Source organism: Gymnoscopelus microlampas, assembly GCF_963454915.1.
Source record: "Gymnoscopelus microlampas genome assembly, chromosome: 16".
NCBI classification, from domain to species: Eukaryota; Metazoa; Chordata; class Actinopteri; order Myctophiformes; family Myctophidae; genus Gymnoscopelus; species Gymnoscopelus microlampas.
In genome coordinates this window covers 43527935-43541604 of record NC_139953.1, presented here as the reverse complement: position 1 = coordinate 43541604, position 13670 = coordinate 43527935, and the positions used below count along the sequence as shown (strand labels likewise).

At 49.3% G+C, this 13670-nt stretch overlaps 1 protein-coding gene across 1 annotated transcript in view; it reads left to right on the top strand.

Annotated features, from left to right (window-relative positions):
- The first annotated feature begins 8461 nt into the window (after positions 1-8461).
- Positions 8462-13670, top strand: part of vash2 (vasohibin 2) — a 55878-nt gene continuing 50669 nt past the window's right edge. The window contains exon 1 of the mRNA XM_084081898.1: positions 8462-9587. Coding sequence (XP_083938024.1) covers positions 9192-9587 — 396 coding nt within the window. The 5' untranslated portion in view covers positions 8462-9191. The remainder of the gene's footprint in view (positions 9588-13670) is intronic.

The window sequence follows — 13670 nt, the reverse complement described above, 5'->3', positions numbered from 1 at the left end:
CGCTCCGCTCTGCTCCGCTCCGCTCTGCTCCGCTCCGCTCTGAGACGCTCTGCTTTGAGACGCTCTGCTCCGCTCCGCTCTGAAACGCTCTGCTCTGCTCCGCTCTGCTCTGAGACGCTCTGCTCCGCTCCGCTCTGAGACGCTCCGCTCTGAGACGCTCTGAGATGCTCCGCTCTGAGACGCTCCGCTCTGAGACGCTCTGCTCCGCTCCGCTCTGAGACGCTCCGCTCTGAGACGCTCCGCTCCGCTCTGCTCTGAGACGCTCTGCTCTGAGACGCTCCGCTCTGCTCTGCTCCGCTCTGAGACGCTCTGCTTTGAGACGCTCTGCTTTGAGACGCTCTGCTCTGAGACGCTCTGCTCCGCTCCGCTCTGAGACGCTCCGCTCCGCTCTGAGACTGCTCCGCTCTGAGACTGCTCTGCTCCGCTCCGCTCCGCTCTGAGACGCTCTGAGACGCTCCGCTCCGCTCTGAGACGCTCTGCTCCGCTCCGCTCTGAGACGCTCCGCTCTGAGACGCTCTGAGATGCTCCGCTCCGCTCTGAGACGCTCTGCTCCGCTCCGCTCTCAGACGCTCCGCTCTGCTCTGAGATGCTCCGCTCTGCTCTGAGACGCTCTGCTCCGCTCCGCTCTGAGACGCTCTGCTCCGCTCCGCTCTGCTCCGCTCCGCTCTGAGACGCTCCGCTCCGCTCTGAGACGCTCCGCTCCGCTCTGAGACGCTCTGCTCTGAGACGCTCTGAGATGCTCCGCTCTGCTCCGCTCCGCTCCGCTCTCAGACGCTCCGCTCTGCTCTGAGATGCTCCGCTCTGCTCTGAGACGCTCTGCTCCGCTCCGCTCTGAGACGCTCTGCTCTGAGACGCTCTGCTCCGCTCCGCTCTGAGACGCTCTGCTCCGCTCCGCTCTGAGACGCTCCGCTCTGAGACGCTCTGCTCCGAGACGCTCCGCTCTGCTCCGCTCCGCTCTGAGACGCTCTGAGACGCTCTGAGACGCTCTGCTCTGAGACGCTCTGCTCTGAGACGCTCTGAGATGCTCCGCTCCGCTCTGAGACGCTCTACTCTGAGACGCTCTGAGATGCTCCGCTCTGCTCCGCTCCGCTCTGAGACGCTCTGCTCCGCTCCGCTCTCAGACGCTCCGCTCTGCTCTGAGATGCTCTGCTCCGAGACGCTCCGCTCTGAGACTGCTCCGCTCTGAGACGCTCTGCTCTGCTCCGCTCTGCTCCGCTCTGCTCTGCTCTGCTCCGCTCCGCTCTGAGACGCTCTGCTCCGCTCCGCTCTGAGACGCTCTGCTCTGCTCCGCTCCGCTCTGAGACGCTCTGCTCTGAGACGCTCTGAGACGCTCTGAGACGCTCCGCTCTGAGACGCTCTGCTCCGCTCCGCTCTGCTCCGCTCCGCTCTGAGACGCTCCGCTCCGCTCTGAGACGCTCCGCTCCGCTCTGAGACGCTCTGCTCTGAGACGCTCTGAGATGCTCCGCTCTGCTCCGCTCCGCTCCGCTCTCAGACGCTCCGCTCTGCTCTGAGATGCTCCGCTCTGCTCTGAGACGCTCTGCTCCGCTCCGCTCTGAGACGCTCTGCTCTGAGACGCTCTGCTCCGCTCCGCTCTGAGACGCTCTGCTCCGCTCCGCTCTGAGACGCTCCGCTCTGAGACGCTCTGCTCCGAGACGCTCCGCTCTGCTCCGCTCCGCTCTGAGACGCTCTGAGACGCTCTGAGACGCTCTGCTCTGAGACGCTCTGAGATGCTCCGCTCCGCTCTGAGACGCTCTGCTCTGAGACGCTCTGAGATGCTCCGCTCTGCTCCGCTCCGCTCTGAGACGCTCTGCTCCGCTCCGCTCTCAGACGCTCCGCTCTGCTCTGAGATGCTCTGCTCCGAGACGCTCCGCTCTGAGACTGCTCCGCTCTGAGACGCTCTGCTCTGCTCCGCTCTGCTCCGCTCTGCTCCGCTCTGCTCTGCTCTGCTCTGCTCCGCTCCGCTCTGAGACGCTCTGCTCCGCTCCGCTCTGAGACGCTCTGCTCTGCTCCGCTCCGCTCTGAGACGCTCTGCTCTGAGACGCTCTGAGACGCTCTGAGACGCTCTGAGACGCTCCGCTCTGAGAGTGCTCCGCTCTGAGACGCTCTGCTCCGCTCCGCTCTGCTCCGCTCCGCTCTGAGAGTGCTCCGCTCTGAGACGCTCTGCTCTGAGACGCTCTGCTCCGCTCCGCTCTGAGACGCTCTGAGACGCTCTGCTCTGAGACGCTCTGCTCTGAGACGCTCCGCTCTGAGACGCTCTGAGACGCTCTGCTCCGCTCCGCTCTGAGACGCTCTGCTCCGCTCCGCTCCGCTCTGAGATGCTCCGCTCTGCTCCGCTCCGCTCTGAGACGCTCTGCTCCGCTCCGCTCCGCTCTGCTCCGCTCCGCTCCGCTCTGAGATGCTCCGCTCTGAGACGCTCTGCTCCGCTCCGCTCCGCTCTGAGACGCTCTGCTCCGTTCTGCTCTGAGACGCTCTGCTCTGAGACGCTCTGCTCTGAGACGCTCCGCTCTGAGACGCTCTGCTCCGCTCCGCTCCGCTCTGAGACGCTCTGCTTTGAGACGCTCTGCTCCGCTCCGCTCTGAAACGCTCTGCTCTGCTCCGCTCTGCTCTGAGACGCTCTGCTCCGCTCCGCTCTGAGACGCTCCGCTCTGAGACGCTCTGAGATGCTCCGCTCTGCTCCGCTCCGCTCCGCGACGCTCTGCTCCGCTCCGCTCTGAGACGCTCCGCTCCGCTCTGCTCTGAGACGCTCCGCTCCGCTCCGCTCTGAGACGCTCCGCTCTGAGACTGCTCCGCTCTGAGACGCTCTGCTCTGCTCCGCTCTGAGACGCTCTGCTTTGAGACGCTCTGCTCTGAGACGCTCTGAGACGCTCCGCTCTGCTCTGAGACGCTCTGCTCCGCTCCGCTCTGAGACGCTCCGCTCCGCTCTGAGACTGCTCCGCTCTGAGACTGCTCTGCTCCGCTCCGCTCCGCTCTGAGACGCTCTGAGACGCTCCGCTCTGAGACGCTCTGCTCTGAGACGCTCTGCTCCGCTCCGCTCTGAGACGCTCCGCTCTGCTCCGCTCCGCTCTGCTCCGCTCCGCTCTGAGACGCTCCGCTCTGAGACGCTCCGCTCCGCTCTGAGACTGCTCCGCTCTGAGACTGCTCTGCTCCGCTCCGCTCCGCTCTGAGACGCTCTGAGACGCTCCGCTCTGAGACGCTCTGCTCTGAGACGCTCTGCTCCGCTCCGCTCTGAGCTGAGACGCTCTGCTCCGCTCCGCTCTGAGACGCTCTGCTCCGCTCTGCTCTGCTCTGCTCTGAGACGCTCTGCTCCGCTCCGCTCTGAGACGCTCTGCTCTGAGACGCTCCGCTCTGAGACGCTCTGAGATGCTCCGCTCCGCTCTGAGACGCTCCGCTCTGAGACGCTCTGCTCCGCTCCGCTCTGAGACGCTCGAGACGCTCCGCTCTGCTCCGCTCCGCTCTGAGACGCTCCGCTCCGCTCTGCTCTGAGACGCTCCGCTCCGCTCCGCTCTGAGACGCTCCGCTCTGAGACTGCTCCGCTCTGAGACGCTCTGCTCTGCTCCGCTCTGAGACGCTCTGCTTTGAGACGCTCTGCTCTGAGACGCTCTGAGACGCTCCGCTCTGCTCTGAGACGCTCTGCTCCGCTCCGCTCTGAGACGCTCCGCTCCGCTCTGAGACTGCTCCGCTCTGAGACTGCTCTGCTCCGCTCCGCTCCGCTCTGAGACGCTCTGAGACGCTCCGCTCTGAGACGCTCTGCTCTGAGACGCTCTGCTCCGCTCCGCTCTGAGACGCTCCGCTCTGCTCCGCTCCGCTCTGAGACGCTCCGCTCTGAGACGCTCCGCTCCGCTCTGAGACTGCTCCGCTCTGAGACTGCTCTGCTCCGCTCTGAGACGCTCTGAGACGCTCCGCTCTGAGACGCTCTGCTCTGAGACGCTCTGCTCCGCTCCGCTCTGAGACGCTCCGCTCTGCTCCGCTCCGCTCTGAGACGCTCTGCTCTGAAACGCTCTGCTCTGAGACGCTCCGCTCTGAGACTGCTCCGCTCTGAGACGCTCCGCTCTGAGACGCTCCGCTCTGAGACGCTCTGCTCCGCTCCGCTCTGAGACGCTCTGCTCCGCTCTGCTCTGCTCTGCTCTGAGACGCTCTGCTCCGCTCCGCTCTGAGACGCTCTGCTCTGAGACGCTCCGCTCTGAGACGCTCTGAGATGCTCCGCTCCGCTCTGAGACGCTCCGCTCTGAGACGCTCTGCTCCGCTCCGCTCTGAGACGCTCGAGACGCTCCGCTCTGAGACGCTCCGCTCTGAGACGCTCCGCTCTGAGACTGCTCTGCTCTGAGACGCTCTGCTCTGAGACGCTCCGCTCTGAGACGCTTTTACTTTTGGTATTTTAAAGGAATAGTTTACCCCGAAAATAACTTTCCATCGCATTCCTAAGCCAATAATTTGATGACCGGCAGCGGTTCCGTATGGAGACACAAAGGAGATTCTTTGTATCTCCATACAGAACCGCTGCCGGTGAGTAATCGATAGAAAACGCCATTTTGGGCGTGACCCCTTACTATCCTTAAGTACATTTTGATGCCACTACTTTTGTAGTTTTACCCAAGTAAATTTTGAATACCAGACCTTAGCTTGTAACAGTTTTCCTACATTGTAGTATTGATAATTTTACTTAAGTAAAAAGATTTGAGTACTCCTTCCACCACTAGGCTTACGTGATCATAATTCTTGTTAATGGCATCAATGGACATTTAGTTTAAAAGTTTTACATTAATAAAAGTTTAAGAAGAGTAATGAATATCATATCATAAAATTAGGATAATCATTTCTGGATCCTAAAATTATTACGATATTTATCAATTCCGATTCCTTCATTTTCATGGGTACCTGGCAGTTTGGATATGGTTCCTAATTTCTATACCCAACCGTGACTGTGTGTCTTCCAGGCCATCGAGATGGAACTGAGGAAGATGGAGGTGGGCCAGGCTAACCGCCAGGTGTCCCTCCTCACCGCCTTCATGCCTGAGTCCTTCCTCCGCCATGGAGGAGACCACGACTGTATCCTGGTGCTGCTGCTCATTCCAAGGCTCATCTGCAAGGTGTGTGTGATCTGCAAAAAAACGAAATAAATAGTCTGACCAATGCCACATGGCTGTTTACAGTAAACTAACATCTAAAGGTGAAAGGATTATTTTGATAATCTGGGTTGATCTTATCATTGCAGGAAGCAACAGTCAAACAATCCAAAATGTAAAATAATTTTTGGGAGCCAAATTTAAGATGAAACATCTTGGCAAACTTAAGAACTTTCTAGGCATTGATTTCACACAGACAGATGGTGAAATAAGATGAACCAGAAAAGGTACATCATGAAAATATTGCAAAGGTTTGACATGTCTGACTGCAAGGCAAGATCGACTCCATGTGAGTATAAACAAAAATTTGACAATGAAGGTGAAGCTGTTGATCAAAAGAGGTATCGTGAAGTGGTAGGCAGCTTGATCTATGTAATGACATGTACTAGACCTGATCTAAGTTTTATTGTCAGTAAGTTGTCTCAACACTTATCCGAACCAAAAGAACAGCATATGGTAACAGCGAAACATGTGTTAAGATACTTGAAGGGAACTGTAGACCAGGAGTTGTGTTACAAGAGAAGTTATTCAAAACTGAAACTTGTTGCATATTGTGAGTGACGCTGATTGAGCAGCAGATCAAAATGACAGACGAAGCACAACTGGGTACTGTTTTAGTATATGTCAGACAGAACCTGTTATTTCCTGGAAATCTAAGAAACAGCCTACAGTTGCTTTATCCACATGTGAAGCAGAATATATGGCATTGGCAGCTGCTTCACAGGAAAGTGTTTATCTTGTGCAGTTATTAAAAGGAATGTACAGTGGAAATGATTATGCACCAATAACAATCTTGGAGGACAACCAAGGGGCAATTGCACTATCAAAGAATCCTGTGTGTCGTCAAAGGTGTAAACATGTTGACATCAAATATCATTTTGTTCGATCTGCAGTTAGTGATGGAAACATTATTATTGAATACTGTCCAACAACAGAAATGGTGGCTGATATTTTAACCAAACCTGTAACAAAGGTCATGATTTAAAAGTTTGTGTATTTTATTTTTGATGTTGAAGGTTAAATTAAAATGAAATCTATAGGCTATCTAGACCTTTGTTGGTATGGCTGCTGCGCCACTTCTAAACAAAATAATTTGAATAGCCATTGATCAATAATATACAATATCTATTAGTATCTATATATTATTGACCAATGGCTATTCAAATTATTTTAGTCCAATAATTGGAGATCAGTTGTGCAACTTACAGTAGTTTTTGTAATCAATATTTATGGAATAATGGATATATTCGATCGGCTAGATTCGGTCTACAATATAGACAGATTCTAGCCCGGTGAAATTACTTACGCCACTGTATAGGTCCCCACTGCTCTTGCTGGACACTAGCAATAGTACTAGCAATAACTGCTCTGTTGGGATTCACAAGCACAGACCACCATGCAGGGTGGATAGAAAAATAAATGTCAGGACTTTTTCAAAGTGCAAAATCATTGTGTAAACCCCTTTTTATATAACATTTTTGTAACAAAGGAGTATCTTGGTTAACAGATGTTCCTTGTTTTCCAGAAGTTGTAAACAAGGATTTTTAATTTCCAAAATATACCAACCAACTTCACTTTTCTTTTTTTTACTATTGTATTTATGTGACAAGTAAACTCCACCACCCTGGATCAATACTCATCCTCTTAGTAACCATAGGTTGTTTGGTGTGATATTGTGTAAAGGTTTTATCAGTGTAAAAAGCTTTTTGTCCACCAGGGTACGTAGTAAACCAACTAAGGGATTGAACAACTGATGTCCCATCAATCATAGATGATGTCATGACATTACATAGCATAACATGATTGATTGTAAATATTTCTCCTTGTGTTTTAGTAGAATAGGCAAATTAATTGTCTCCACAAAGTTAAGCCCATTCCTTCACTAAACCTCCATGTTTCTGAAGCAAACATTTCAGTATCCTTCTAATGCAGCTGATTCAGTAGCATTCTAATGTAGCTTATATATTTATATTCAGTAGCGTTCTAATGTAGCTTATATATTTAGCTCACGTCCATCATTTTTTTTATGTTTACATGTCCAGACATCTTGCCAAGTTGCCATAACTATGCAACCTTTGTCATTAGCATAATTAGTTTAAATGGTGTAAAAAAAAATACTTTGAAACCAGGAAATAGCAAGATTTATGCTTTTAATTGAGAAAGGTTTAAATATGTTTGGATGTCCATAATGTATTCTCTTCCTATAACTAAGTCATGCAACCTTATGAGTGAACTGGCACTGTGTAACAGAAACTCTGTGTAACTCAGATAACAATATTGTTAGCTGAGTTGTTTTGAATGGCATGATAAACTTATAATAACTATTTTTAATTGACTAATGTTTTACACAGAAATAGGCTATATAAGGCCCATCAGTTTTCAGAACTGTTGCTCTAACTTTGTGTTTATATATTATATTATGAATAAACAACGCTGTCTTTCTATTTTAGGCTATTTACACAATTATTCTATTCTACTCCATTTTTCATTTCATATCTATCTTTAATACTATAACGGATGTGCAGAAACAATAGATAGCCTAAGCCTACATAATTCCAACAGGGGGAAAAAAAAAGAAAAGAAGACACTATTTGTTGCAGATCTTCACTTGTTGACGCCTCCGTCCATCCAAAGCGACCAATGGCACGGCAGCAGCGCTTCCATATACGGCGCGAACGCTTCCCGTGCCCGCCCTTCTTTGTTGCCTCGACCAATCATCGGCGGCCGCCCCAAACGTCGGTGGGCTTGGCTGGGCTGGCTGCCGGGGCGAGGAGCAGTGTTGCCAGATTCTGCGAGAGAAACAAGCAACCAGGTCTAGGAAAACCAGCCCAAAAGAAGCTACTATGGGGCCACATGAGCACTTTAACATTAACATATGCATCAGCTATTTGAAAATAGCCGATCTACAAGCTCACAACGCGTCGCGATGCGACGCGTTGTGAGCTTGTAGATCGGCTATTTTCAAATAAAATCTTGCGGCGAAATTATAACAAGTTGATCTGGCAACCCTGGCGAGGAGGGGATCACATTCACATCACACACACACACACACACACACAGACAAAATAACATTGTAGTGACTGAAGGGGGGGATCGATTTCATCCTGACCTGAGCAGCCAGCAACAACAATCAACATGGATTAATAATCACTTTGGTTTTTTTTTAATCAACATGATGAGACCGTCGATACGGAGGCACCATCATCATGTAGGCTGAAGAAGAGACACTGGAATGCTTTGTAGCTCGGCTGATCTTCAGGGCTGTGTTTGGTGGTCGCTGGTGGGAGGGGGGAGGGAGGGAGGAGGAGGCAGCGGCGGCCCCCGCAGTGTGAGGAGGACAGGAGGGTGAACTTAATGTCTAGTGGTGGTAGTGGCATTAAACCCTCACTAACACTAACGGGAACGAACGACACTCCCGTGGTATGAACGGGGACGGTCTGTCTGCGTGAACAACAACATCCCTGTCTTTTTGAATCCTCGTCCAGTTGCCTTTGAGTCTTCTAAACAGTACAGTCTCTCTCCTCTCGCTGTCTATTCTGTTACATTGTAACGTTTCGTGCACCGAGCCTGGGGCAGACACACGGCAGGTAACAAGCAACGCAAAGACAGCTAGAAGATCCTTTCGAGGAGCAAGTTAACGGTAGCTCCACTATTCTAAACCCCCGGCGAGAGGACTGGAGGAGGAGGGATAGCTTCTGTTTCTCCTTCTTCTTCCACACGACTGGAATCATTCTGCTGCTGCATGCATTGCTGCCAGCTTTTTTTTGTTTAAATATAACCTCCTTCCTATTAAAGCATGAAGCTTTTGATGATGCAAAACAGAATGTGTTCTCGTGCTATTTCCAAGTGTTGATTCTCCCCGTATCGAGGCAACGTCTGGTGGTCTGGTCTGGTCTGTCTCCTCCCTGACTGAGCCCCTCTCTCTCTCTCTGTGTGAAGACCAGAGGACCAGCATGTTCTGATCCACCGTGACAACACTAGGACTATCTGAAGCCGGGCTTCTTCTCCTAGCTCTGGTGGTCGTACCCCCCCTGGGCCGTTGTTGGACCGGTGGTCAGCTCAACAACAATGACCGGACCCAACTCCCCGAGTCGCACCACCACCACCACCGGCACCGGAGGGACTTCGTCGGCGAAGCTGAGCAGGCACGGCCGCTCCAAGAGCACCAGCGCCCACTGCCTGCTCCGCTGCAGCACACCCGGGAGGACCGGGGAGCATCATCACCATCATCATCATCATGAGCTCCGGTCCCCGGTGTCTCCTCCGCCTCAGCAGCCCAACAACGGCCCCAGGTCGCCGGGGGACGAGGAGGAGAAGGACGGTGGGGTTCTGTTCTACGTCAACCGGACGGGGTTCCCCATCGAGGGGCCCACCTGGGAGAGGATGTGGACCCATGTGGAGGTGGTGCACCCCGAGGGGCCCGAGATGGTGGACAGGATCAGGAACGCCGCCTACCTTCCAAAAGTAAGTTAGTTTGGGGTCATCATATGTAACATAGGAACATAGAACCCGAGGAACATAGGCTATGTTCCTCGGGTTCTATGTTCCCCCACTAAGGTTAGGGTTAGTTAGTTTTAGAGGACCAGCAACAGACTAAATCAGGGGTCTTCAACGTTTTTCAGGCCAAGGACCCCCTAGCTGAGAGATAGAGAGAGATGAAGCAAGGACTTATACTTATTGTATACAATTGCATTGCAGGTTAAACCATTTCATAGATAGCTTCATAGACTTGTCTGACAGCACTATCATCAGTCTTGTATTGGATTCATGTTAATGTGTATTTTCAGACATTTAGCCACTTCAACCCTCAATACTTAGTAAACTTTGGACTTTGTCTGCTCTTTCCCCCCCTACACCAAACCTCTTTGCCAAAAATAGCCGATCTACAAGCTGTGAGGTGTTGTGACTGTGAGCTTGTAGATCTGCTATTTTTGGCTAATGTTTCCCTCAGAATATGGGGATGCTAGGGTTCAAGTGGTTAATGTAAAAATGAAATAAAACTTCCTATCACACAAAGATTTGGTGGCCCCCTGGCCCATGTAGTAACACTGAGGACCCCCTAGAGGTCCCGGACCCCCTGTTGAAGACCCCTGGACTAGATGAATGTACTAGTTAACAACACAAGCCTGGTTGGTTTTCATTGTTACTTACAACTGACCAGAACAACCAGGTCGTTAAGGCAAAAATACCCAGAGACACATAATCATCTCCCTTGCTGTAACTTAAATGCTGAATTGTCAGTGACACTGAGTTGATGACTCTGAGTTTGTTCATTATGCTTTTTGAGAAAAGATGAGCACAGATGGTTGTATTACTGTGTGTACAGGTACAACAGGACCAAACAGAGAAGGCTTGACGATAATAACATGTATGGTCAATGCCATTGCTCTTGGGTTATTGTTGTTAACTTTGACAGAACAGGGGCAGAATGGATGGGTGCAAGTCAAGGTGGTTTCCTCTTACTGAGAGGCTGCCTAAAGGGGACTTGTTGGGGAGTGTGTGTGTGTGTGTGTGTGTGTGTGTGTGTGTGTGTGTGTGTGTGTGTGTGTGTGTGTGTGTGTGTGTGTGTGTGTGTGTGTGTGTGTGTGTGTGTGTCACTGGTATGCACTATGCAGACACACTGCTGCTCAACTTCTCTTCTCGCAAATTGCCATATACAGTGTATCGCACACACACACACACACACACACACACACACACACACACACACACACACACACACACACACACACACACACACACACACACACACACACACACAGAGAGAGAGGGGAAAATAACGTAATCCAAGCTGACTTCAGTTACAGTTTGTCTCTAATTTGGAGTTGAAAACACATATAATTCAGTTTGTTTGTGTTTACTGAACTCAGTGTCCAGCCAGTTGTAATGGTGTATGTTGGTGATTACCATTACAGTGCCGTTGACCAAGGCACTACAAGGAATGTCATTTGTAAATTGCGGTTTGGCATGTTTAGCCCAACTGACTAAAACTCAGTCACAGGGTACTTGACGTTACTGCCAACAATTTTCCAAAACATACCATGGCTCGTTTGATTTTCAGGAAGCCATTGAGAGAGGTAATCCAATGCAATGAACTTTTAATATGGTGCCTTTCAGAGTTACATCGTTGCATTTTAATGCATTTAGAAAGTGCTGATTTAATAAAGTACCACTGAGGTTTGGCCAACATTGACTTAATTATTCAGTCGTTAAGGCCAAACAAAGCCAAACTCGGGTGTGCAAATTAATGAAATGAAAGGGAAAGGATAGCAGGCAATAGAATAAACAGCAGAGAGTGAAAGAAGAGAATTTTAGAGAGACAGCAGCACAGAGTGTGTATTTAAGTTAGTTAGTGGTTTAAGTTAGTTAGTGGCTAAAGGCTACTGTAAAACCAGTATAACTGAGGGGAGGAAAGTATTGACTGACTCAGCAGGTAGAGCATTAGGTGCCATATTAAGTAAAGTGAAACTGTGCCCTGATTTAGGTTTTGCTACATTTACCAAGCTTTTTGACTATGGTTTCTTCCATTTTATTTTATGCAGCAGGTGTATGGGGCTTTGAGGAGGCCACCGAATGTAAAAATATTCAGAGTAGAGCTTTAAGGTGTTTTCTCGGGGTGCACAAGTATACCACTAAGTTGGCCATTGAAGGTGACACAGGTTGGGAAAGCTGCCTCATAAGGCAGAGATGTGAAATGATTAGACTGTGGAACCGCCTTACCCAACTGCCAGAAGAGAGGCTTACGAAAAGTATATTTAATTGGAATAGAAGATGTAATCATCCATGGATAAGAGAGGTCTCTTCAGTATTTTCACTTTCTGATTTAAATGCACATTTTATGAACAACCTTCATTGTAACATAAATACGGTCAAACATAAATTATCAATATTACATCAGGAGCAATGGAGGGTGGACATTTGGAAAAAAAGCAAAGTTAAGAAATTATGTTCAATATAAAGAGAATTATATCACTGAACCTTATGTTGCATTCAATCTAAAGAGAGGACAGAGGTCTCTGTGCCCAGATCTGGTGCATTACCTCTGGCAGTTGAGGTGGGTAGATACATTCCTGAGGAGCAGTGATTGTGTGTTCTTTGTGACCTGGGAGTTGTGGAGGATGAGGTTCATTACTTCATTTTGTTTTTCACTGTCCACTGTACAATGATGTACGAAATTCTTTATTTGAAAAAATGCAGGATAAAAATCCAGATTTATTTTGGATGTCTGAATGTTATATGTTAAGTTGGCTGTTCAATAAGGAAGTTTTTGTTTTAGGAAAATTCATAGAGAAAGCATGGCAGTTGAGGTGGAGGACGATGTACCCGTAACCCACAGCTTGGACAATCAAAATGTTTATGTATTCTGTTTGTGGTGTATCTTGGTGTATGTACATTGTGTGAGTGTCTTATAAGCCCGTGCGGGCTGGGCATCATGTGGTGCAGGACACTATAATACAGATCTATCTATCTATAACAAAGATTTACCTTAGCATATCAGTAAAATAAGTTTGCACCACGAGTGAGAAAGCTGTCTGGCCTGAGGCACTTATATCAGCTCCACTATAACAAACATTTACCTTTAGCACAGCAGCAAAAGAAGTTTGTCCCACCAACGTAATGCATAGTAATTAATAGCAAATGGTTTATGTTTATGTATGATGTATATATGGCCAAAGAAGCTGTGAATAGATAATGACACGACTTGATGCTGGTATCGGTATTGCCCTTTTAGCAGTAAGCACCCAGTTGCTGAAATGGAGTTGATGGAAACAGTAGAAAGAACAGGAGAAAGTGTGTTGCACTGAACAGTTACAAGGTGTGAATGTTTATGTTATTATATGGATGAGTAGCAGACTGGTCCAGGTGTGAAGTGAATGTTATTGTATGGAATGGATGAATAGAATGAATACTGGTCCAAGTGTGAATGTTATTGTATGGATGAATAGAATACTGGTCCAGGTGTGAATGGTATTGTATAGATCGCGATTCTCGCGCTACTTCATTATGTTATTACCGCACATGCGCACGTCCAATGGAAGCCACAAGGCGCTGTTGTTACTTCCGACGGGGAATGGAGCCACAGACGAGTTGACAGAGTCCAGTCTGCATTACCTTTCATTTCCCCATCTGTCCAGTAAAACGTCCAAACTCCCGCATAATTCGACCCGCGGGTCGTGCTCAAGAAATAACGAGCGCAGTCGGGGTGACATGCAAGCCTTTTCAGTGCTGGAATTCCCATTTGTTATTTATAATTGTTATTATTCAAATAAAAGTTATTTATTGAAAAACAAGTGTTTTTCTTTAAATTAAAAACGTATTGAGTCGAATCGTGACTTTAAAATCGAAAGTCGAATCGAATCGTGGATTAGGCGTATCGTGACACCCCTAATGGATGAGTAACAGGCAGTTCCTGAAAAAGAGCGTAGCATTGATGCTTTTGTATTAGAGATAAATGGCTGGATGTGCGCAGTGCAGTGTAGTGAGGTGCGGTGTCCATTAAAGTATTGTTGATATGTAACTTGACTCGGGGGGTGCGTGTACTCTGAG